The sequence below is a fragment of the Trachemys scripta genome, chromosome 6, assembly GCF_013100865.1.
Source record: "Trachemys scripta elegans isolate TJP31775 chromosome 6, CAS_Tse_1.0, whole genome shotgun sequence".
In the NCBI taxonomy this organism is placed as follows: Eukaryota; Metazoa; Chordata; order Testudines; family Emydidae; genus Trachemys; species Trachemys scripta.
The window spans coordinates 63945267-63971397 of NC_048303.1; the positions used below are offsets into that span (position 1 = coordinate 63945267).

At 41.2% G+C, this 26131-nt stretch overlaps 1 protein-coding gene across 1 annotated transcript in view; it reads right to left on the reverse strand.

The window, feature by feature from the left end:
* The window catches only part of FBXL17 (F-box and leucine rich repeat protein 17), a 464573-nt gene that overhangs the window by 14783 nt on the left and 423659 nt on the right, over nt 1-26131 (reverse strand). Inside the window, exon 8 of the mRNA XM_034773285.1 lies at nt 13055-13197. Coding sequence (XP_034629176.1) covers nt 13055-13197 — 143 coding nt within the window. The remainder of the gene's footprint in view (nt 1-13054; nt 13198-26131) is intronic.

Consider the following 26131-nt stretch of genomic DNA (forward strand, 5'->3'; position numbering starts at 1 on the left):
CTAGAAAGCTGAAGACTTGTGTCTTTGCATTCACCCTGACATGCTGCTGGAAATTGCAAATAAAGATCTCCAAACTAAAGGTTAAAATGTCCAGCTCAAAGCCTAAACAGCGAGTGTTGGTGTCTGAAAACCGTATCTGTTATAATTTCTCAGAAAATATATTTGGGATCATGTGACTGAAATGACAAAAAAGTATAGCGCTGTTGGAGTAGCATTAAAAACAACTAAATATTAAGGACCTAAAATTGAGAAACCCTCAAAATGCATTCACAGGATGAAGTTTCTTTGTAATGATTCACAAACAAAACTGGATTTTGAATGAAAAAACCCATGTTTAAAGAAGCTAAGAAATGCTGACATTAAGGAATCATCATATTTTCCCCCCTCCACACCTTTCTAATAGATTAAGGGTAGCACAAAATAACATGAACTAACTTATAACTAACTGAAGAATTGTTAGTGGTAAGATTAAGAGTTTTGATAGCTATATTTTTAATAATTTGTATTTTTGTATAGTGAATGAGTAGATGAGGTAACACTTAGACCAAGTCCTTGCTGGCATAATTGTGGTTTTCCCAAATCTTTTACATAGAATTGCTAATCTGCTTAATATGGTATTGCTGACAGAACAAAAGTAACATGTTGAAAAATGTCAGTAAAAGATACACAAACATAAATAAATAAAAAGTTTTTCTGGGAAGACCCAGGGCAAGGTGACACAAAAACAACATGTTATATGCAGTGTTCTTGTAGAGAACTCCACAGACCTGAAGAGAATGGAATTCCCCACTAGATACCGTAGGTATGTCAGGGGGCTGCAATGCAGCCCATCCATGAGCACTATTTCTGCCTCTGGGCTGGAATTGTGACCATAGCTCAATTTTGCCTCCTATGTGGGGGGTTTGAATCATTGGAAGCTTATAAATGTTGCCCCTAAAATCTACCTGTTGGCCTCCCTCTCTGCTTGTCTATCTGGGGCTGGCACAGAGCTCTTCTTAATGGCATGCAGGAGGTGCAGATCCCTCTGCCCTCACATGGCCACTCTGCCCACAGAAGGGTTATGGGGAGCTGAAGTTGGCCTTGTGTGGACTCCTACACCTCGGAGAACTCCATCTTATTTCTGTCTTTAGCTTATTAGTGTATGAACTCTTATCCTGTTAAACCATGAAAAGAGATGTGGGGAATGATTTAGGAGCCTAAATTACATTTTCAGTAGCTATTTAGACACTTAGATACTTGAAGGTATTTAGGTGACCAACTTCTGTGGGACTTAGTTGCCTAAATATCTTTAAAAATCTGGCCATTAGAAGCTTATCTCTCATTGAAAGTCAATGGGATTTAGGTGTCTAACTGCATAGGTCACTTTTGAAAATGGGATTTTGGTACTTAAGTCATCTAGGTGCTTTTAAAAATCTTTACCCATTGGCAGTAAAAGCCAAGTTTATCAAAATGCCCCACTCTCCTTCCTCACCACTATAACTAATAACCTGAAAAAAGCAACAGAGTCCTGTGGCACCTTAAAGACTAACAGATGTATTGGAGCATAAACTTTCGTGGGTGAGTGGGCATTCACCCACGAAAGCTTATGCTCCAATACATCTGTTAGTCTTTAAGATGCCACAGGACTCTTTATTGCTTTTTACAGATCCAGACTAACATGGCTACCCCTCTGATACGAAAAACCTGAAGAAATTCCTATTTCCAATATCTACTAATATATTTAGAGTTATATGGATCAGACAGTTAAGGGGAACAGTAATTCCCTTAATGTAATTATTTTTCTAGAGAAATGTATGTCTGCTGAATATTTTTACATTACATTGAACATTTTTTTGTCCAAGCAAAAACCAAGAGCTGTACAGCAAAACTACTACTGGTAGTTTTAAAAGGATTTAAGCATTATCTTAGTGGCCTTGGGCCTTATTCTTTTATTGATTTGACTAAATAATGAACTCTGGTGTTTAGACGATCGGGTTTAAAATGCTACAATACAAAAACCACAACCTAAGTAACCTTCCTCATTACAAGGATATACTGTTAGGATTGACATTTCTCATGAGCATTGTGAAAATAATGACATTTATTTTAAAGCAGTGAATATTTTGCTCCTGAGCTGTGCATGTTAGGAGGCAGGCGCACGGGGGGGGGGGGGGGAGGGGGGGGGGGGAGGGGCGGCGGGGGGGGGGGGGGAGGTCAGGGCACTGGCGGTTTGATGACAAATGAATTAATTTGATTATTTTCATGGTGTGGATCAATAACGCTCTGGCTGAGACCCATTGCCCAAAGGCAGTTAGATAATCAATGGAATCAAACACAGCATGCCTTTACCCAACCCTCTTCTCTGATCTTTTCTGGGAGGAGGCTTGACGCTTGTGTAATTCTAATTTATGTCAATTGCATATCAAAGAAATTCCAAGGAGATTTAGTCATAGGGTATTTTAGTGGTAACCATTTAAAATCTATTTATATATGTTCCTTATGCAACTTTGTGTTTAAGTGCTTCTCTCTTGAATGCATGGAAATTCCTAGAAAAGCGTAACACACAGAAGCTACCTAGTACTGATTTTGATTTGCGGGCGGAAGGCTAGACAGAAGGGGCAAATCTTCTCACCTCCCCCAGACTGCAAGCTCATACAATGTAAAGACACTGATTCCAATCAGACAGACATGCAAATAAATCTTTCTTCACGCTCCAGGAATTTGCTTTAATGATGCCCTGGATACCCGGATGTTGGCATTTTCAACCTAAATGAGCAGTCATTGGAAAAAATTAGTTCTGCACAAAGCTGGAAAAAAAGAGTGAAAGCAATGATTTTGTTCTGAAATGTCTCTATTCAATTGCTGTGGGAAAGAGGTTGTCATCTTATACCTGCAAATTTCACATTGCCTTTCAACACATGAAATTCAGAGATAGTGCTTCTAATATTCCTTACTTAGTTCACTCCTTCTGAGGCTGCTACTTTTCTTCCTACCAAGGCTCCACAAGAAAGTAAAATGGTCCCCCAGTGGTACTCCTAGCACCACAATGTTTGCTGTACAGAATTAATTCATTTCTCAGAAAGCTTTGATTACCCAATACATTTTTTTTATTAATCCCAAACACTGTTTTTCCATCTGTCCTGCAGCTTTCTCAGAGATTTTTATTCTTGCAGTTCAGTTGCCTTCACAAATGTTGCACAATCTTCTTGAAAGAAACTAGGAAAACATAAGCCACCAATTACAGGAATACAGACTATGCAGTCCATGTGGTTTAGCTGATGTTTGATGTAGTAAAAGTTGTTTTCAGCATCAAGGCAATTGATTGTCTATAGCAGCTGAATACCGGATAAACCTATTGCTCTTATTAGATCCCTGTTGATTGTACAAGCGGTTTTAACTAATCCACAAAATAAATATATGTAAAATTGATCAGGTGGTTCAGGGTCAGCTCTAATTCCCAAGGTCAAGTAACCCTTTGAACAATTTCTAAGTACATAATCTTAGCCCAATTCATCAAAGGCAACTCACACACTGTTTTTTTTCTATTGGCTCTAACAAAACACTAAAGTTTAGGAGATTAAGTAGAGTCAGCTTCAAAAACCAGAGCAATTCTTCTAACATGCTTATCCTCCCCTCAATCTGTAAAACTACAAAAGCTGAGGCTGCGTGATGCTATTTAAAACTTTACAGTTGAGCTGGAATTTTTTATTCATTGCTGGTTGAAATACTTTTCCCCACATCACAATGAATTCATAGCATAGTTGTCGTGCACAGATTGTTTTATGATAAAAATGTGGTTCTAAAACTTGTACCCAATTAGGGCTGTGCTTGTTTCACAATAGGCTTCACAAGCTGAACTTTGGTTCACAGGGGACTGAAAGAGAAACAATCCCTACATGTTCACTGGGAGATTTGAGATCAGAGGTCTCAAACCTCTAAGGATTCATAGTTATCTCATCCTTGGTCCCAGGGACTCTGGGACCTTCTCCTCTTAACTGAGACTTTTTTGAGAATGGAATGAAAAGGACTATGTGAGGGGAAAGAAGGGAGGATGGCTGTTGGAGGGAGGTTCACTATTTAAAAGATGTGCAAACAACCTCTGTCCCACGTTCACCAAATTTTTGTGAGTGTGAAATGAGCAGAGGTGGGTGAATTCTTATCAACAATTTTTTGTGTGTGCAGAAAAATGCATTTTTCAGGTCCTAAAAATATTCACCAAATTCAGGTTGAATTTGACAAATAGTTTTGGTTGGGAATTTTTTTTTTTGAAGAGTTGAAACATTTAGTTTCTTTTTGAAATTGATTTGAAACAGCGATTCAATTTCAAATTTGGCCAACTAAAAACAACAACAACAGAAACAAGACATGAAAAGCACCTGAAATGGCTGAATCAAAACAAAAACTTCAGAAAAATTAGTTTGAGTCAACTCAAAGTGTTTAGGCTGATTTGAAACACAACTTTTGGGGGGTTTTTTGATTCGATGAAAAAATTAGGAAAATGTGGTTTTCAGTTCAACTCGAACCAGATACTTTCCCGCCCTGATCATAGAATATCAGGGTTGGAAGGGACCTCAGGAGGTCATCTAGTCCAACTCCCTGCTCAAAGCAGGACCAATCCCTAACTAATTCATCCCATCCAGGGTTTTGTCAAGCCTGACCTTAAAAACCTCTAAGGAAGGAGATTCCACCACCTCCCTAGGTAACCCATCCCAGTGCTTCACCAACCTCCTAGTGAAAAAGTTTTTCCTAATATCCAACCTAAGCCTCCCCCACTGCAACTTGAGACCATTACTCCTTGTTCTGTCATATGGTACCCCCGAGAACAGTCTAGATCCATCCTCTTTGGAACCCTCTTTCAGGTAGTTGAAAGCAGCTATCAAATCCCCCCTCATTCTTCTCTTCCTCAGACTAAATAATCCCAGTTCCTTCAGCCTCTCGTCATAAGTCATGTGCTCCAGCCCCTAATCATTTTTGTTGCCCTCCGCTGGACTCTTTCCAATTTTTCCACATCCTTCTTGTAGTGTGGGGCCCAAAACTGGACACAGTATTCCAGATGAGGCCTCATCAATGCCAAATTGAGGGGAATGATCACATTCCTCAATATGCTGGCAATGCTCCTACTTATACAGCCCAAGATGCCGTTAGCCTTCTTGGCAACAAGGGCACACTGTTGGCTTCTCATCCACTGTAACCCCTAAGTCCTTTTCTGCAGAACTGCTGCCTAGCCACTTGGTTCCTAGTCTGTAGCACAGTGGTTCTCAAACTGGGGCCGCCGCTTGTGTAGGGAAAGTCCCTGGCGGGCCGGGCCATTTTGTTTACCTGCCGGGTCTGCAGGTTCAGCTGATTGCGGCTTCCATTGGCCACGGTTCGCCGCTCCAGGCCAATGGGGGCTGCAGGAAGCAGCGCGGGACAAGGGATTTGCTGGCCGCAGCTTCCCGCAGCCCCCATTGGCTTGGAGCTGGGAGCTGCGATTGACCGAACCTGCAGACCCGGCAGGTAAACAAACCGGCCTGCCTGCCAGGGGCTTTACCTACACAAGCGGCAGCCCCAGTTTGAGAATCACTGCTGTAGCAGGGCATGCGATTCTTCCGTCTTAAGTGCAGGACTCTGCACTTGTCCTCAGTGAACCTCATCAGATTTCTTTTGGTCCAATCTGCTAATTTGTCTAGGTCCCTCTGTATCCTATCCCTACCCTCCACTGCATCTACCACTCCTCCCAGTTTAGTGTTATCTGCAAACTTGCTGAGGGTGCAAATCCACTCCATCCTCCAGATCATTAATGAAGATATTGAACAAAACCGGCCCCGGACCGACCCTTGGGGCACTCCGCTTGAAACCGGCTGCCAACTAGACATGGAGCCATTGATCATTACCCGTTGAGCCTGATGATCTAGCCAGCTTTCTATTCACCTCATAGTCCATTCATACAATCCACACTTCTTTAACTTGCTGGCAAGAATACTGTGGGAGACCGTATCAAAAGCTTTGCTAAAGTTGAGGAATAACACGTCCACTGCTTCCCCCTCATCCACAGAGCCAGTTATCTGATCATAAAAGGCAATTAGGTTAGTCAGGCATGACTTGCCCTTGGTGAATACATGCTGACTGTTCCTGATCTCTTTCCTCTCCTCTAAGTGCTTCAGAATTGATTCCTTGAGGACCTGCTCCATGATTTTTCCAGGGACTGAGGTGAGGCTGACTGGCCTATAGTACCCCGGATCCTCCTCCTTCCCTTTGTTAAAATGAGCACTACATTAGCCTTTTCTCAGTCATCTGGGACATCCCCCGATCGCCATGAGTTTTCAAAGATAATGGTCAATGGCTCTGCAATCACATCTGCCAACTCCTTTAGCACCCCTTGGATGCAGTGCATCCAGCCCCATGGACTTGTGCTTGTCCAGCTTTTCTAAATAGTCCTGAACCATTTCTTTCTCCACACAGGGCTGGTCACCTCCTCCCCATACTGTGCTGCCCAGTGCACTAGCCTGGGAGCTGACCTTGTTCATGAAGACAGAGGCAAAAAAAGCATTGAGTACATTAGCTTTTTCCACATCCTCTGTCACTAGGTTGCCTCCCTCATTCAGTAAGGGGACCACACTTCCTTGACCTTCTTCTTGTTGCTAACATACCTGAAGAAACCCTTCTTGTTACTCTTAACATCCCTTGCTAGCTGCAACTCCAAGTGTGATTTGGCCTTCCTGATTTCACTCTTGCATAGCTGAGCAATATTTTTATACTCCTCCCTGGTCATTTGTCCAATCTTCCACTTTTAGTAGACTTCTTTTTTGTGTTTAACATCAGCAAGGATTTCACTGTTAAGCCAGCCTTGAAACAAACAAACAAAACCTCAACAACCCCCATTATTCACTCATCTCTAGAATTGAAAACTCTGAATGCAGAGGACCTGTTTCAGGAAAATATAATTATTCAAGAAAACACTTAACCATGTGCTTTCCTTAGAGACAAGCTTAAATGTGTTTCTGACCAGAACGTGATTAAAGTGAGACCAGGTCTGATTTTGAGTACTTCTGTAGAACTGAGCAGCTCAAACAGCTCTGCATCCAATCAATGTATGTTTTAATTATGCTTTCCATCTCTTCTTTTTATAGAATGGAGAGTGAAAAGGAGGAAGGAAGAGGAAGAGACATTTTTTTTTTTGGATAAATAGGTTTCATTGTTCTTATTTCTGACTGAACCCAAGAGGTTGTAAATGAAGCTAAAACAGAAAAAGTCTCAGATTAAGAAAGTTTGCATTTTGATACAGTTTAAACATTCAGTATAACTTTATTCAAAAATTAATACTTGAAAATGCATTTAGATAAATACATTATTTATATAAAGCAATATACTTTTCAATTGAGACTAAAGATAATTCAGATATGAATGCTCTTGCTTTTTTGTTTACCCTCTCTCCCTCTGATCAGTGTGCCTATTTTCCAGTCTGTCCCACTAAACTCTGACATTTTGAGTCAGGATTTCCTGGTGTGAAAATTCATTAGCTCTAGCATAGGAGAATCCCAAATCCCTACTTTCCCCAAAGCCTCCCACTGCACATGCCATAAAGTTAACCTGCCTAAACCCAAATTTAGGTGGAATGTTCATATCTTAGATTTATCAAATTTCAAATAATTGTAAAATTATAGTTAAACATTCTATTTACAAAATTCATCTTTACAATTATTTTTAATGGAAAAAAGCAGTAAGTGCTGACAATTTTAAAATACTCCATGTAACTAAGTTTTTTACTCCAAAGGGTCATGAATTCAAATTCTCATAACCTTATCTCTACATCCACATTCTTGATTCATATGTTTATACAAAGGTGATCAAGAGCATGGAGCTACAGAAAATAATTTCCTTTGAAAGTAACACTACAGCATTTTTACTATTCTTCTACTTCTCTTTTTTAAGACAGACTGTTATATTAATAATAATTTTTAATTAATTTAATTTAATGAATGGAGATATCCCATCTCCTAGAACTGGAAGGGACCTTGAAAGGTCATTGAGTCCAGTCCCCTGCCTTCACTAGCAGGACCAAGTACTGATTTTGCCCCAGATCCCCAAGTGGTCCCCTCAAGGATTGAAGTCACAACCCTGGGTTTAGCAGGCCAATGCTCAAACCACTGAGCTACCCCTCCCCCCCATATATGACACATCAATCATATATCAAATCAGAAAAGGCTAGCAGGTACACAAAACTTGTGTGAGTGCCTCAGGGCCAGTAGCCTAAGGATGCATGTCAGAAATCTAGGTCAGCAAAAACCTATCATGCTCTTTTTCTCTGTGGCTAATTCCTGTCTTAAACCTGCAAATACAACATGCTACAAGAGTTATCACCATAACAATGAAAGACAAAAAAGGTTACCTATCTTTCCATAGCTGTTGTTGAGTTGTGTGTACATATCCATTCCATTGTAGGTGCGTGATGGCCTTGTGCACAGATGTCAGAGAACTTTTCCTCTCAGCTGTACCCATCGGGGCGGCTTGAGTGCCCTCTACCACCACACATCACTGCATGCTGGTATAAGAGAAAGGAGCCGACCACATCCTCCCTCAGTTCCTTCTTACCAGATAACACGTAGCTCTCTGATGTTTATGAGTCAGATCCTGCAAGAATCAGGTTTGTAGAATTCCGATGTGTGCCCCCACCTAGGGATGAGGCATCTGTGACCAAAATGAGATTTGGCTGAGGAGAAACAAAGGGAACACCCACACAAACATTCCAAGGGCCTGTCCACCAGTCCAGAGAGGACAAAATTACCTCTGGAACATGAATCACTCTGTCTAGACGATGACGATATAAACTGATGCTAGACATACCCGAAGCCTACTGAGGCATAGTCTAACATGTCACACCACGTAGGGATGTGCGTCCATGTTACCCAGAAGTCTGAGGCAAGTGTGCACTGTAGTAATGGAATGTGCTTTCAGTATCAGGTCTTGGAGTGTTTGAAACCTTGCTTGGGGCAGAAATGCTCTGGTTTGCATAGCCTCCAGGAGTGCTCCAATAAACTCTTTGCACAGGTTTTACAATTGATTTGTCTTGACTAACAGACCCAGGGCACTGAAGGTAGATTCAATGATGGCTCTGCTGGACAGCACTTGACAGTGTCACCGGCTCCTCACCAACCAGTCATCCTGATAAGGGAACACATGGACTCCCTATCTTTGCAGATCCACTGCTACTGGCACCACACACTTTGTGAAAATGTGAGAGGATGCTGATAGGTTGAATGAAAGCACTGTGACCTGGTAATGTTTTCCATTTGCTATGAACCTGAGGAACTTGTGGTGCTCTGGACAGATCTCTATATGGAAGTAAGTGTCCTTGAAAGTTGAGAGCATCACCCCAGTCGCCCTGTTCCAGGGAAGGAATTATGAAAGTCAGGATAACCAGGCAGAACTTAATTTATTCAGGTACTTGTTTAACTCTCTTAGATTTAAAATAGGTCCAAGACTGCCTTTTGCTTTGGGAATGAGGAAATTGTTGGAATAAAAATTCTTTGCTCTGAAGAATAAAGTAACTTCTTCTATTGCTCCCACTAGATGGAGAGATTGAATCTCCTGCTGAAGAATGGTTTTGTGAGAGTGGTACCTGAAGAGAGATGGGAAGGCGAGTTAGAAGGGGGAATAGAAAAAAATTGAAGGGAATACTCCAAATCCACAGTGCTTAAGACTCAGCAATCTGATGCGATGCGAGTCCAAGCACAGAAGAAGTGGGATAGATGACTGACGAAGGTATGGGTAGGACACATTCAATTTAGTGGTGTGCTGCCCTCGATAAGCCTGTCAAAATGCATGTTTAGACTGGGCTGTTGGTCGAGAGGACCCTGCAGTCACAGATGATACCCCTTTTTCCTTGGCAGGTCTTGGGACAGAGGTATAAAGCTCTGATATCTGTGAGCCTGTTGGAGCTGGAATTGCTTCCTCTTCATTGCTGGTATGTAAATTCCAAAGGACTTTAGTGTTAACCTGAAATCTTTTAGGCTATGCAGCCTGCCGTCCATCTTTTCCAAAAGGAGGGATGGCCCCTCAAATGGCAAAGCCTGGATGGTCTGCTGTACTTTAGGAAGGAGTTTGCAGACACAAACACCTCCTCACAGAGATAACAGATGCCATGGAACAAGCTGCTGAGTCCATCGCATTCAAACTATCCTGAAGAGCTGTCCTTGCCACCAGCTTACCCTCCTCTATCATGAGAATGAACTTCTGCCTGGAGTCCACTGGTAGCCTGTCTTTAAACTTCATAAAGTTTTCCCACAAGGTAAAGTTGTAGTGACTTAAGGGAGCTTGCTGTTTAGCAATTCTTAGTTGTAGACCTCCTGTTGAATAAAGTTTACAACCAAACAGGTTCAGCCTCATTGATTCCTTACTCACTGGCACCAATACTTGGCACCAACGCCTGCCTCTCCCACTCATTAGTTGCTGCCATCACCAAAGGGTCTGTGGTTGGGTGAGAGTAGAGGTGTTTGAAGCCCTTAGAAGGGACACAGTATCTCCTCTCTGCCCATTTTGCCATAGGCAGGTGGGAATACTGGGTCTGTCAAAGCATTTTAACTGGTTCCAAAATTGTTTCATTAATCAGAAGCACCACTCTGGAGGGTCCTGCAAAAGCTAAAATATCCATTATCTACAAGATTTTTCACAGACTTCTGTCACTTGAATGTCTAAAACCAAGGCTAACCCTTTAAGCAGTTCTTGGTGAGCTTTGTTATCCTCTGGTGGTGAAGAATTGCTCACGATCTCTACAGCCTCATCTTCTGATGAGGAAGAAGCCGCTGAGGCAATGGCTGATCTGCCTCTTGTGGTGGAGGAGCTGTCTGAGCAACTTCCAGTTGCTCGGTGCCTGTACTGGTACCATGCATCGGAGAACATTGTCTGTAATGCCAATGATCTCGGTGAAACCTCAATGAAGTCAACTCAGACAGGTGAGGAGAGGTCCTAACAGGGAGAGGGAAACCCCATGATGTCCATAATGGCCATTAACATGTTGATGGTGGGCCCCATGGTTGCACAAGCAGTTGACCCTTGTGATGTGCCCAATGTTGGGACTGCTGGAATATCCATGGACCACAGGGCTCTGATGGAGGGTAAACTTTCCAGCTAGTACAGGACAAAACAGGCCCCACTTCTGTATCTGACAAAGATGACTGAGTCCTGCGATAATGGGGGAGCAGAACCCATGTTGACAGGAGACAGGTAAGCCAAACCTATAGATAGCGGTACCAGGGGCATTAATGGTGACTTGCCCCTGGAGTGTACCAGCCTCCCAGGTACCAAAAGTGGGATCAGTACCATATGCTCTTGCAGAGCTGGCATAGGTCCTACAGTTATTGGTACCAGCTGGAACACTTTTTGCATTGCCAGGGACATAGGTACTGAGAGGTTAAGTAATTTTCTGGTAGCAGTGTATGCTCCCGGCATCATCTGTACTGGGATGGGATCTTGGGTCTGATGAATAGAAATTTCAGGGGGTGGTCTTGGTGGACCTGGCATAGGTTCCAGAGTCGACAGACTCTTTGCAGCAAAGGAGTGCTCCGCTTCCTCTCAGAGTCGCTCCCAGAGATCTTGCTTTTAGCTGGCCTTGGTACCAAAGGTCTTCCTGGACAAGGTACCATGTCCTTGGCAGATCTGTATCTCTTCTTTGGTACCAGACACACAGAGCATGATGCTGAAGACATCTCAGTAGGGGCACTCTGCAGTCATGGTGCTGCACTTGGAGTATACTCTGGACCCAATGGCTCTGATGGAGATGTGCCGCCTCCATAAGGAGACACTTAAGTTTCGCTGCTCTGTCTTTTTTTGAGTAAGCCTTAAATCTTCTGCAAACGACACAAATTTCAGGCAGATGGGGTGTGGGTCACTGATCGGCACCAGTCTGGCACATGACTGGCAGGACTTGAACCCCAGAGAGCAAGGCATGGCTCCAGTTCCAGTCTCAAAAATTAAATTTGGTCCAAAAGTTACTGTAAGTGACTCACCCCTGCGGCACCTCCTGCTGGTCATCCTCGGGAATTAGCTCATCCACCTCTGGAGCGTCCCCTGCAGGCTGGTGATCCTCCTTACCGCTGGCCCCGTGTCCCTCCCAGGACCTCGGTGCCCTGTTATCTGGGATGCTGCCGCCTGGCAGTAACCCCACAGTTCTGGGTCTCCCCCTCCCAGGGGAACCCCCACCCACTATCCCCACTTCGTCTCAGTGTTAGGCTACTGCCAGTCCCCATCTAGCCCCCTGCTCATGGGGCGGACTGCAATGTAAACCACTGATCACAGGCAAAGGGGTTTGGACCTGCTGCCTCTGCCTACCCATAGGCTGCCCCTGCAGCCCTGCACCTATTTGGCCTGTCGTCAGGCCTGCAGCCTGGGGCTTTCCAGGCCGGAGCTCCCAGCTCCTCTGGCCCTTCCCCAGCCCTGCTCCAATCTAGGTTCCTTGCTTGGCACCTTGCAGCCAGGCCCTTCTCCCTCTACAGGCAGAGGGAGACTGACTGGGCCCTGGCTCACAGCCTCTTATAGGGGCCAGCTGGGCCTGACTGGGGCATGGCCACAGCTGAGCCTACTTTCCCCAATCAGCCCAGGCTTCTTGCCCCAGCCACAGCCCTCTCCTGGGCTGTTTTAAGCCCCGAAGGGCAGGAGCGGGTAACCACCACGCTACAGTGACCTAACAACTAAAACCTAACAGTAACTGTACATTATATCTAACTACGTACTAGACAAGAAACAGACAATATACAATGAGTGAGAGAAATAAACTTGTGCTAGCCAGACTGCAAGTGCTCCATCAACCATCACTAGTGGTAAGAAGGAACTAAGGGGGACTGGAGGTGGCTCTGCCCTCTTACGCTGGCACACAGTGGTGCCTAGTGGCAGAGTGTGCTTAAGCCAGCCCAATGGGTACTGCTGAGGGAAAATGTTCTCCAACAACTGTGCATAAGGTGCACACACCTACATGGGAATGGACATGTGCAATCATTTGAAGAAGAAAGATATTTTTATAGGAAAAAACAGAAAAGTCTGTCTCACACATTCCATACATATACTCAGAAGCCTATACCCATTTTACACAGAAGCTGCTTACCTTATCGCATCTCATCAGCCCTAAATATCTGAGAGACTTGCTGCTTTGTGCAATTTGGGTGGCTCCCTGGTCTGTAATTTCTTTACACCATCCAACATCCACTGTCTCTATTGTCATGCTGTATCGTCCAATGGCTATCAGGGCTGTAAAAATACGAAAGACAAAGTACAGAAGTTAATAGCAGAGATGGAGGAACTAGTTTAAATACACACATGCACACACTCGAAATAATGCAATTGGAACAAAACTCCTCCTAGAGCATTTTTCATAATTTTTCCTGGGAGCTAAGTTTAAAATATCCCTTAGAAATATGCTGTACAGCACATAGCTTTCTCTGCTCATCTGCATAATGTTTTCCTTCTGATAAACATTTTCTAAATTAATACTTCACTTCTACATAACAACCTGTATATTTCCAAATTAGGAATTAAAAATATGAATTTAATATTTAAAAGTATATTCTAGTGAAAGAAAGAAAATGTCTTATTGTGAATTACGTACAATTAATTAGAACTCTTTCTCTGAATTATTTACAGAAAACAAATAATGTAATGTTAAAAATGATCAGTGTAACTCAATTCAGTTTCAGTTATTGGAGCATTTCCCCTCTAAACCACAAACAAACAAATAAATTTACAGTTATTTGTATTATCTATTGTCAAAGTGCTACAAGATATATTATCCCACTAGATAAGACATTAGATGTTTCTAGAGATCTGTTAGCAGAACTGTATACTGTATGGACTCCTTCAATTGATTTTCTGAAGGATCAATCCATCTGTGAAATAACTATAGAATACGAGACAATTCCACCTGACTCTCCTGCAAGAACAACTGAGATTATATTCCTTTTATGAGCAAACACTCTGCTACAGGGTTGCCAACCTGATAAACAATTACTACAGGAATATTCAGAAAATAATAGGGTATTTTCTCACATCAAAACAAATAATATTTTTTAAAAACCACAGGTAGCGGATGTTGTTCAATGTGCATAAAGTTTTCTATAACAATATACTCTATAGTACACTACTGTTGCTTTTCATAGCTTGTACTGATGCTGTAACAACAGAAGTTTGCTGCACCTTAAAATTGTCTTGTCAGTGTCAATTTTTAATAAAAATAAAAAAAATTGTGAAAAAATGTTGTTACTCATGCCATGTCTCAGATTTATTGTTATTCATGACTTCTGCTTGTTTTGAAATATGGATCTTTTAAAACTTAATACAAAATCACATAGTAATAGCTACATTTTTTTGGGAAAGGAATTACAGTTGTGTCCATTGTTATAAACTGTGAAGTAAGTTTCTTGCTATACTTCCTATGGGCATATCAGCTTCTCCCAGATAACATTCTTAATGGTGAACATTTTTATTTACCAAACTTCACAACCGTTGCAGCATATTTTCTCTCTTGCATTGCAGAAGCGGGGCAAATATGTAATGGGCAGGAGCATGTTCTAGCCAGTGTGAAGAATCTGGGGCTGAATGGGCAAAACAAGGCCATATCTTGCAGGCCTTACTATATTTATGCGTAGCCTGTCTGCCTTGATCATCCTCCCAGCATCTCTAACCCCCAAACTAGCAGCTTGGTTATTTCCGATGCCATGCTGCCATTGTCCTGTTCTCTCCCAGTGTGTGTGGAAATGCTATAGTATGTTATGCTGGGGAAACCTTGTGAAGCTGATGGGTGTAACAGTTGTCCTTCATTAAAGATAAATGTAAGGAGTGAAGCTCCTTTTGGAGTCAAATAGCGGAAACAATAGAAACCACTGCCCAAAACACAGGCCATACGCAAGACTGGTCAAGAGCTGTACTATGTGGGCAGAGCTGTTTTATTGAGGGTTAAACGCAAATGTAGAAGGCTGGGTATCGTTTTGGTGGAGTTGAGTGTGTGTATGAGCAGATGCAGCCAGAAACACCACAGAAACAATGAAGAAGACAGCAGGAAGCCAAGGACAGCCCTCTTGCAGTATGACACTGATATTAAGTTAAGAGAAAGAGCTTTTTGAAGAGAGTGCCAGATGAGGCGGCTTTGGAATACTGAGAAAGGAAACTTTCTTGTTTGATTCCTACTGTGTGCATGGTAACAGGCCTTTTTATATATTCTTTGTAAATAAACAGGATTGCGTCACAGAAATCCTGACTCTGTCTCCTCCTAATGGAAACAACCTGTCAAGACCCCGAAAACTGGCTAACCAGCTGTGAGAAAAGCTGATTAATTTAATCCTGTAACTGGCATCATTAATTTATTCTGCAATTTGTTGCATACATTAAGACATGGTTTCATGCGCACATGTGATGTAGAGCATCAGCACTCCAGTTCTATTCTGAACATTCCCCAGGGGCCATTCCTTCTGTTTCTCTATCATCTCCAAAAATTACACCTGGGGGAATTCTGTGCCACTGCGCAATGCAGAATTTTGCAGAAATTAATGTTGTGTGCGCAGAATTTCTTTTTTCCCCCACAGAAATTGGCTGCAGAGATGTTGCCTGCCACCAGGGGCCACTGGACCTGACAGAGCCCAGCTCGCAAATAGAAGACAAGGCCGGGGGAAGGGGGAGGGAATTGGAGGGTTCCCAGCAGTTGCCATTCCTAGCACGCCCTGAGGGATGGAGGTGGCAGCATGCAGGAAACTGTGCAAGCCCAGTTCCCAGCATCAAGCTGTTTCTTCCTCTGGATCCCTGGGTCTATCATTGTCTGGGCTGGGGGGGGGTACCCATCAGCTGGGCTCGTGGGGGTCGTGTCGGGGTCTGGGCTTGGGGAGGGGTGCTGCTGAGCTCTGGGCAGGGGAAGGGAGTGTCTTTCAGGGAAAGGGGGTGTAAGTGTCTGCCCCCCCTTCCCCCAAGCTGGGCTCTGGAGTGGAGGGGGCAGAGAAGCAGGAACTGGGTTGTTGTAGGGGTTCTTTAACTCTCTACTCCTGGGGGAATTTTTGCGTTTGTATGTATTGTTACAGACATACTTGTGACAGGTATTCTGAAATAAATTAGCAAAATAATTGAAACTGGTGTAATTATATAGTATTATTTTGATAAATAAAATTTGCAGAATTTTGCAGAATTTTAAATTTTTTGGCACAGAATTCCCCCAGGAGTAAAAAATGTACTGCTAACACAGAGTAGCTAATAGCAAGTGATGTGGTGGTAGGAGAGTATATAGCTTTGTTGCATTTCTCCTCTACACAGTCCTTTTATGTGTCATCCATATGAAAACAGAACAGAGAATTATAAATTTTCTACTGAATTTTTAAACCAATCTAAAAAAAATTATAGGAAGGATATATTTCTCTAGGAAATTCTATAGGTTGGTTTAAAACCCTATAGAATGAATATCAATAAGACAAAAAGAACATTGTCAATTTGAAATCTAATCATTTTCAAAAATGAGTTACAAGTCATTTCAGGTACTACATCTGTCCTTGATTCTCCCTGCCAAATTTTGCAATATTATAATTAAGGCTGCGTGTCTGTCATGGAGGTCACAGAAGTCACGGATTCTGTGACTTTCTGTGACTTCTGCAGTGGCCAGTGCTGGCTCAGGCAGCCCCTGGGCCAGCAGCACCAGCAGTTTGGGTGTGCGGGAGGGGGCTCAGGGCTAGGGGAAGAGGATTGGGGTGCTGGGCAGTGCTTACCTCGGGGTGGGGGGCTCCCACTGGCATGTCCCTGCAACTCCTAGGTGGTAGGGCCAGGGGGGGGTCCGCGTGCTGCCGGCGCCTGCAGGCCCCGCCCCCGCAGCTCCCATTGGCTGCAGTTCCTGGCCAATGGAAGCTGTGGAGCAGCGCTTGGGGCGGGAGCAGCGTGCAGAGACCCCTGGCCTTCCCTCCCCCTAGGAGATGCAGGAACACGCGGAGCTACACATTGTATATGCAACAAGCACCACATTAGCCAGCAACAGGACAGGATTTGAGAAAGATGTCTTCAAATATTGGTCATGATTGACCAAAGAAAACCATAGCACTATAAATATATATACATTCATTTAAAACAACTTCATGTTGGTTTATTAGATCCAATTCATCATTAAGCCTTTAAAAAGATAAGAATTTAAAATTTTAAGCTCATTAAAGGCTTAGATATCAAGTAGAAACCAATCTTTCCACTAAATCATACCAGGTAATGGTTTTCTTCTTATGGTACTTGCCATTACATTTTATTTACAGTATGTATAGCTTGGCTAATGTACTCTTAAAGGGTTTGTGATAACCATCTACAAGCAATTGAAGGGCTTAAGAACAAAGAAGAGTGAGGATTTTTTCAAGATGGCCCAGGGGGAAATAACTAGATAAAATAGGATGAAAAATGAGCAAAGGAAAATGTAGATTGAATATTAAGAAAATTTCATAAAAGTCAGATCTGCTGGACTGTGGAATATTCTCCCAGGGGAAGTTGTAGAAGTCTCTTTCCTTGAGTCATTTAAAAAGTGAGTGGACAAAGCTCTGGAGAGATTACACAGAACAATGTTGTACTGGCAAGGATCAGACAAGAGGATTTGAAAGATCTTTTTCACCGTCAGTTTCTATTCTATTAAATTAAAAGTAGATGATATAAACTATGCAGATAAATTACACAGATTTCAATGCAATAAATTGATACTATATATAATGTTTTGTGATATTGCATTTCCACTCATCTGTGGAATATCATTCAGAAAATTAAGTAATTCCTTGATCTTAAAATAAACTCGATTCACCGGTGAAGTACACAGCTTAGTAAAAGGGATGCCTTACTGCAGTTGAAGTGGATTTTAAGTTTACCATATACTAACATGTTCACCAATTAAAAGGATAAAAATAGCTTATCTATGTTGCATGCATGTATTATAAATATGCAGGAAACACTGAATATACATTTAATATAGAAAAAACATTAGCTTATATATGAAAAAAGAACCTTCCCTTATGATTAACTATTAGTGGAGCATAGTACTCCTGAACAATGCATCTTTCAGTCCTTCAGAAAATATAATTTTATTTATTTTCAGCTTCTAAAAATGCACCCATTGTAACCCTAAAGTCATTGCTCAGGCAAAATTCCTCACTGACTGCAGGTACTTTGTCTAAATAAGGCCAAGGACAACAGAATTTGGCCCTCTGGACCAAAACTGGATGTCATGTGCAAAAGTTCAATTAAAAAGGCTTTGCCTGCAGGATCCTCACCCTCCGAGACTTGCACTGAACTGCTGTGATAACCTACATAGATGTGGCAGGCTGCAGCTTGCCAACCAAACCCCATGTGGCCTAATTGATCCATACTGTGCAAAGACCCACTTGTTATACCCATAACCTGTCTACGAGTCTCAGAAAATTTTAACTGCTTTTCTTGACAGCACACAGGGTGTTGTAGAAATCTCTATGTGAGTGGTCTGCTGCTTTGGTCACTCTACAAAGTAAACCAGCTAGTAAGGTGTTTTTGGTCTTGTGAATGTGTGAAAAAATTATAATAAGACCTCTTATAATATTTCAGTTGCTCCTGTACACATTGGCAGGTTTGAAGGTTGTCCATGACTAGACTAAAGATTGCTTCCGAATCTACCAGATATAGACTTACCACCAGTAACCTAAGCATATGTGACATCCAGGCTTAATTATTGCAACTCATATCTATAAACAAATCTGAACACTGTGAAAAAGCTCTAATTGGTACAAAACACAGCAGCCCTTCTGCTAATCAATATAGGTCACTGTGAGCATACCACACCACTATTTCACCCTCTGCACTAGCTTTCCAAAGAATAAAGAGTCCAATTCAAGTCCTCTGTCCTGATAGTCAAAGCCCTCCATGGCTACTATGGTCCTAGCTACATGAGAGATCTCTTCTCCTTCTGGGGTTATGATCTCCCACGACAGCTACATTTCAGTGGAATCACTGACCAGTTGACTAATAGGGAGGCTGATGAACTCAGGAGCCAGAACTTTCACAGGAACTGAACCTCGACTGCGGAGCTCACTAAAGCATATGCACACAACTTAAGCATATGCTTCCCTTTAAGCATGAGTAACTCCGATGAAATAAAAAAAATGACCATGGGTTTCACCACTCATAACTAAATGAAAACTCATCTCTTCAACTTGTTTTTCCCACAATTCACACACAATAAAACATTTAAAAAAATGAATTTTACCATTTCCCCCACAACCTAGGAAGGAAAACAGAAAGAGAGAGATTAGTATTGTTATTTCCAGTGTTTAATATTTAGAATGAGCTCATAAAATATGGTGATAAAGGGTGGGTGAGTAGATAGGTAGGCAGATAGAAAGACAAGACAGATAGATAATCAAACTTTTGTCCACCTGGAAATATTTTTATAATGGAATGCTATACCATCTCTTTTTGGGTGGGAAACCTGCTTTTTAATAAAATATGTATGTTTTGTATTTTCTGTGGGCCTCACCTGCCTCAGGCTGCTTGAGGTCTCCGGTGATAATTTTATTGTTATATCTTTGTGCATTTGTGACTCTGGGCAACATTTCTTGAGAATGAAGTATGGGACTGCAATCAAATGCAAAAGGAATATAGGGGCATGACCACACTAGGAAACCAATCTAATATGATGCCTTGAGGAAATGAAAAGGAAGAGAGTCAGACTGTTTCCCTAGAGCAAGTCTATTTTCTCTAGGAGTTTAGCAAATCTGGTTAAATTCCCTTTATCTGAATGCATATTTTGACCTTTGCTTGGAAACTAGGTGACAAATCACTCAACCAGTGGGAATGCAGTAATTTTGATTAAAAATCTGTTTGGAAAGGATACAGTATTTATACACCTTTAAAACAAAGAAAAATGTATCTAGTTAATTGTATTAGAAAAATATTCTGTCTACTTAGGATACATTATGTTAGGTAAAATAACCTTCAGTTTCTATCAGAATCAGAAGGAGATCCAGGGGACTAGAAAAGAGCTAATATCTCCAAGAAATATGGAAGGGGAGACCAGTAACTATCAGCCAATTACCTTGATATCTCTTATGAGCAAAATATTTGAGGATAAAATAATGTAGCCAATATATAAATATTGGGTAATAATCAACAAACAACACAGTTTTATCAAGAGTAAATAATTTATGCCAAACAGATTTATGGCTTATTTTGACATAATGTCGAGGATTACATCTTAACCTGGGTGTCCCCAGGAGCACTGGAGGGGGTGAAGAGAGGCCGTGAGCAACAGCCAGAGTCTTCATGAAAATGTCTGACTGGCTGGAGTTCTCAGGCAGCACCAGCACATTTGCTGCACCAAGTAATACAGTTTTCATCTGGGCGCAGCATACTCTGATTTGTGCCTGGCCAACTCTACTAGTTGGTGCAGAGAGAACAGGTCATGGCCCCACGCTTATCTTGCACCTCAAACTCCTGGCACTGTCCACAGGAGCACTGAGAGTATCTCTACACTGCAGTTAAAGATCTGTGATTGGCCCATGTCATCTGACTCAGGCTCACAGGAGACTGCAGGGCTGTAAAACTGTAGTGTAGATACTCAGGTTCGGGCTGCAGCCCTGGCTCTGGGACCCTTCCCACTCCCAGGATCCCAGAGTCTAGGCTCCAGCCCAAGCCCAAACATCTATACTGCAGTTTTACAGCCCTTCAGCCAGAGCCCCAAAAGCCTGAGTCATCTGACACAGGCCAGCTGCGGGTGTTTAAGGGAATGCAGTGGATATTGTATATTTGGTTTTCAGTATATAGAACATAATATTTCTAAAATAGCTGGATAAATACGAATTGGATGCAAATGCCATAAGCAATTATTACAAAATGGCTGATAAAAATAAAAGAATAATTAATTGTAAGACCTTAAAATGGGGAACAATCTCCAGTGGGAGTTCTGCAGGACTTTGTATTAAGACCCACAATATTTAACAGTTTAGTAAAGTAACGGAGGAAGACATTTGACTGATTCAATTTGCAGAACACATGAAAATATGATGGGTGATAATAGGGTTACCATACGTCCGGTTTTTCATGGACATGTCCGGCTTTTTGGCAATCAAACTCCCGTCCGGGGGGAATTGCCAAAAAGCCGAACATGTCCGGAAAAATGCCGGCCGGGCACTTCCCCTCCCGCGGCTGCTCTGCTCCTCCCCTGACTCTTCGGCTCTGTTTAAGAGCCGAGCTGCCCGAGTGCTATGGGCTTCAGGCAGCCCCCTTGCCTCCGGACCCCAGCCGCCGGCTGGGCACTTCCCCTCCCGGGCTCCGGTGGCGCAGGGTCCGGAGGCACGGGGGCTGCCTGAAGCCGGTAGCGCTGGGGCAGCTCGGCTCTTAAACAGAGCTGAAGAGTCATGGGAGGAGCAGAGCCTCCGGCCGCGGCGGCTCTGGTCCTCCCCGACTTTTCAGCTCTGTTTAAGAGCCGAGCGCTACGGGCTTCGGGCAGCCCCCATACCTCCGGACCCTGTAGGGTCTCAAAGAAAAGGGAACTCTTATATACAAACACATAAAATATAAAGCTAGCCAACTGTGCAATGCTGTATATAGAATGAAAAATGTCTTAGGAACATAGCAACTGCCATACTGGATCAGTTCTGTGATCCATCTCGTCCAGTATCTTGTCTCCAACAGAGGCCAGTGCCAGAGGTTTCAAAGGAAGGTGTAAGAACTCTACAGCAGAGCCACCTTTTAATTTCTTTGAATGTCCCCTTATGTTATGAGACAGAGAGAACAGAATTTTCTGATCTATCTTCTCTATGCTATTCATTATCTTATCTCCTTTTACTGTGTTCTTCTTATTAGTCTCCTTTCTAAAGTACAGAATTCCAATTTTTCCAGTCTCCCTTCATATAAGAATTTTTCCATGCACTTGCTCATTCTTGTCACCCTTCTCTGAAACCCCTATCTTTTTAGAGATAGGGTGACCAGTACTGCATGTAGTATTTCAGATGAGGCCACACCACGGATTCATATAAGGGTATCATAATATCTTCAGTATTATTATTCTCTATCTCATTTCTTATACATTTTAACTCCTAGTTTGTGTTTTTGTCCACAGTGCACCCTGAATAGAGTTCTTCATTGAATTGTCTATAGTGACAGTTCAATGATTTCAAAGTTCAAAGCTGGTATTTATCCAGCTTCTTTCCTGAATTGATACAGTTAATTTTGAACTCTGCAAGGTGTATGAGTAGTTTACATTTTCATTACATTATATTACATTCATTACATTATATTTTCTAATGTGCATTATTTCATCCAGCTTGTTGAGATCTCTCTGATGTTCCTGACCATCCTCTTAGTTCCAACTTCCTAAATACGTTTGTGCCATCAGCAAATTTTGCTACCTCACTATTCATCCCCCATTCCAGATTATTAATATAATAAACAATACTGAATTTAGTTGGAACCTGGAGGTATTCGTTTGTTTACCTTTTGCCGTGATGAAAACTGACTAATTCTACTCTTTGTTTTCTGTCTCCTAGCCAGTTTTTCATCCATGACAATACTTTGCCTCACAGCCTGTAATTACTTAACTTCTTTAGTAGCCTTTGGTGTGGGACGGTCAAAGGGCTTTTGGAAGTCTAAATAAATTATGTCAACTGGCTTATCTACTACTTTATCGATATATTCATTTATCTCCTACTTAATTGATATATTCAAAGAATACACATAGATTATAGATTTCTAGATTCCCCGGCCAGAAGGGAGCATTGCAATCATCTAACCTGACCTCCTGTATAACACAGGCCATAGAACTTCCCCAAAATAATTCCTAGAGCATATATTTTAGAAAAACAACCAATCTTGATTTAACAATTCTCAGTGATGGCGAATCCACTACAATCCTTGGTAAATTGTTAATTAATGAGACATGATTTTATTTTGCAAAACCCATATTAGGTAAACCTGATCATATCATTATCTTCCTTGTGTTTTGTTATTTCGCTTTTAATTATAATTTCAACCAATTATCTAGGTACAGATGTTAAGTTTACTGGTGTATAATTCCCAGGATCACCACTACAGCCTTTAAAAAATATAGGTACAACATTTGCATCAGTACAATCCTCTAATCCTCTGTGGCTGTTTTTAATGAGAGATTGCATTTTTTTTTTTAGTAGTTCAAGTCACTTTATACTTGATTTCCTTCATACTTGGTCTTCCTGCAAAATGATATGGGAAAGACTGGAAAAGTGAGATGCATGCAACTGGATGAGATTCATTACTAAACTTGTAAAGTCATACAGCTAATAAGAGGGAATAAGGGTCTGAACCAAAGTCCACTGAAGTTAATGGAAAGACTCCCATTGAGGTTAATAGGTTGTAGATCAGGCTCTAAAGTAGCATGTCTGAGAAAGAGATAGGGATCCTAGTACATAGCAAATTAAATAGGAGCTTGCCATGCAATGCAAATTGGAGGGGAAAAAAAGCTGAAAACTAAACAGATACACAGGATTACATATAAAACTAAAATGACAAAGTGAAAATATGCATAGCTCTGGAGTGACATTGCCTAATTCACAATCTTCATGATAATGCTTTCTGCTATGAAAAGTATTTAGATCATTTTTTAAAATTACAAAAAAAAAAAAAAAAAAAAAAAAAGCTGCAAAGACCTCCATAGTTTGTAGCAGGACTTTTAAATTGGAAAGGTGATACTCCTGGGTGAAGGAGGTGCCTTTTGCTTGGCCCATGCAAATCCGTTAGATTTGGCTTAGTTCTGAGCTGCTGAAAATCATAATTTCCCACTAACACCTGTTCTGGCCTGCTGCCAAAATCCCTAGATATTATACTAGCATTGTGCATGTAATACTTTGTTTCAGCGTGCCACGCACTGCATATGATGTGTTGCCCAAAATCTTAAACATTCTTTGGCATGTATGCACAAAAGAGCGAAAATAAGAAAGTAAGGGCAACTTACCTCTGGTATTTTCTAACTTTCAGTGCTTGACTTTGCAGTGTAAACAACACTGCATTAATGTAGCTTTTTTTTTTTTTTTTTGGTAAATAATATATAGTACATATATCTAGAAAGAGAAGAGTCAGGAGATATATAAATACAGTCTATAGAGACCTTCCAGATTTCAATGTAAATAAACGAAATAAAGTATTCAGTTTCAGATGATGGTAGAAAAAAGAGCAATAGCTTGAAGCACAGGAAATAAATGTTTAAGCTTAATGTTAGGAAAATAGTCTTAACAGTAGAAGCGATTATAGGAAATGGAATACATCACCAAGAGATGTGACTGAGACACCATTATTACATATTACAAAAAAAAATTAAATCAGAGGAAATGAGAATGACGAGTAAACCTATACAATTCAGGATACAGACTAGATAATCAAAGGGAGGCAATTCTGAACCTCCAATTGCTTATTTGTATCTACAATATTTTAAAATTTTTGTTTCATATTCCCCACAATTTGTAATATCCTCTTAACTTTGTGGAAAATAATGTGTCTTTACATAACCACCAGTTTTGTCCTTTTCTATCCTAGAACTGTCATTCTTTTTCATTAAGATGGAGCTAAAATTAACATAGCTATTTTGCTTAGAAAGTCTCTATCGAGGTTCATAAATTAAAACAAAAATGTATAATCTATATAACTGAAGTATGCCCACTACCTTTGTTGCTCTAACAAGCATGCTTCATATATGCACAACATAAAGCTGCTGCCTAAGGCAGAGACCTGGTCACCGGCAATGTCCTTTAAACACATAGAAGAGCTGGGGAATAGGCAGACAGCAAATGCTGTGAAGACATGCAAGTAACTCCAGTGCAGTGGGATCATCAGCAGACCCCCTCATGATGGTATGAGCTGCACTCAGAAGAGGACATTGCAAGGGGCTGGTAGGTATATATGAAGTAAATCTGGACAGTGACAGCATTAATTTTGCAACATCTTATATTTATGCTGACACCCGATTAATCATGCCAAAACACATTTCTACACCAGCAACATTCATTGATGCCAGGACATCTCTGGGAATACTATTCACCGTTAACTGTTGTAGCATAATCAGCAAGGGTAGGAACATTGTGTTTTGTGGATTATGCACAAAAGGCTAAACAGAGGAATTCAGAGATCGATGCACCATTATGTGCCTACATTTGCATGTAAAATTACAAAATCTGCAAATGCAAATCAAGGATTCATACTTGTAAATGGCTAGTTAAGTGTCATTAGCCATTTGGAAGTGTAATGCTTGATTTAAATACACCCTAATGCAACTGCACGTGTATTTTCTACACTGATGTCATATTTTGAAATTTGGTACTTAAAATAATTCTGTTTCATAAGCCTTATTTAAAAAAAACATAGAGATTTACATTTTATAAAGTGAACTTCACACTATGAGTGTACCAAGTATGTTGATATTTTGATTCTTCCCTTTAAAAAAATACTTTTGAATTTAACATATGAAACTAAGTTTTAGTTCCCTACACATGACAAAAAGAGACAATAACATTAAAAGTTCTGGTTGAGAGCCTGTTCTGAATGTTTTCTATTGTGCCTATATGTTGCTTAGGTCCCAGGTTACAGAATGAAGTTACATACTACATGTGGCACAACACATTTATACAATCAGGAAAGGTAAGTACAAACTGTCAGACTTAATTTTGAATTTTCCTGCTTTTGTCAATGTGTATCACTCCAAACCTCAACATGAATTAACTTTAGCAAGGTTTCTGTGTTTGTTAACCGTATGTTTGGTCCATTTCAGTCCAGATATACAGTTCTGAATTGGGAGGGATAGCCAGCGAGCACGATATTGTATGTTGCCATTAAGTTAATTATGATTAACTAAGCCTATATTGATCTCACTTGCTCATATAAATCAGTGTAAATGGACGTTTAGAGTGAATACTACTGAGACTCAGGAAAAAATGAAAAAAAATTTAAAAGGGCTTCATACTGTGAATCATCACAGACAGACTCAAAACGTAATGAAGGAACTACTTTCAGACAATTCAACTGAGAGACTATTAAATACTTTAGGTTTCAGAGTAGCAGCTGTGTTAGTCTGTATCCGCAAAAGGAACAGGAGTACTTGTGGCACCTTAGAGACTAACAAATTTATTAGAGCATAAGCTTTCGTGTACTACAGCCCACTTCTTCGGATGCATATGCATAAATTTGTTAGTCTCTAAGGTGC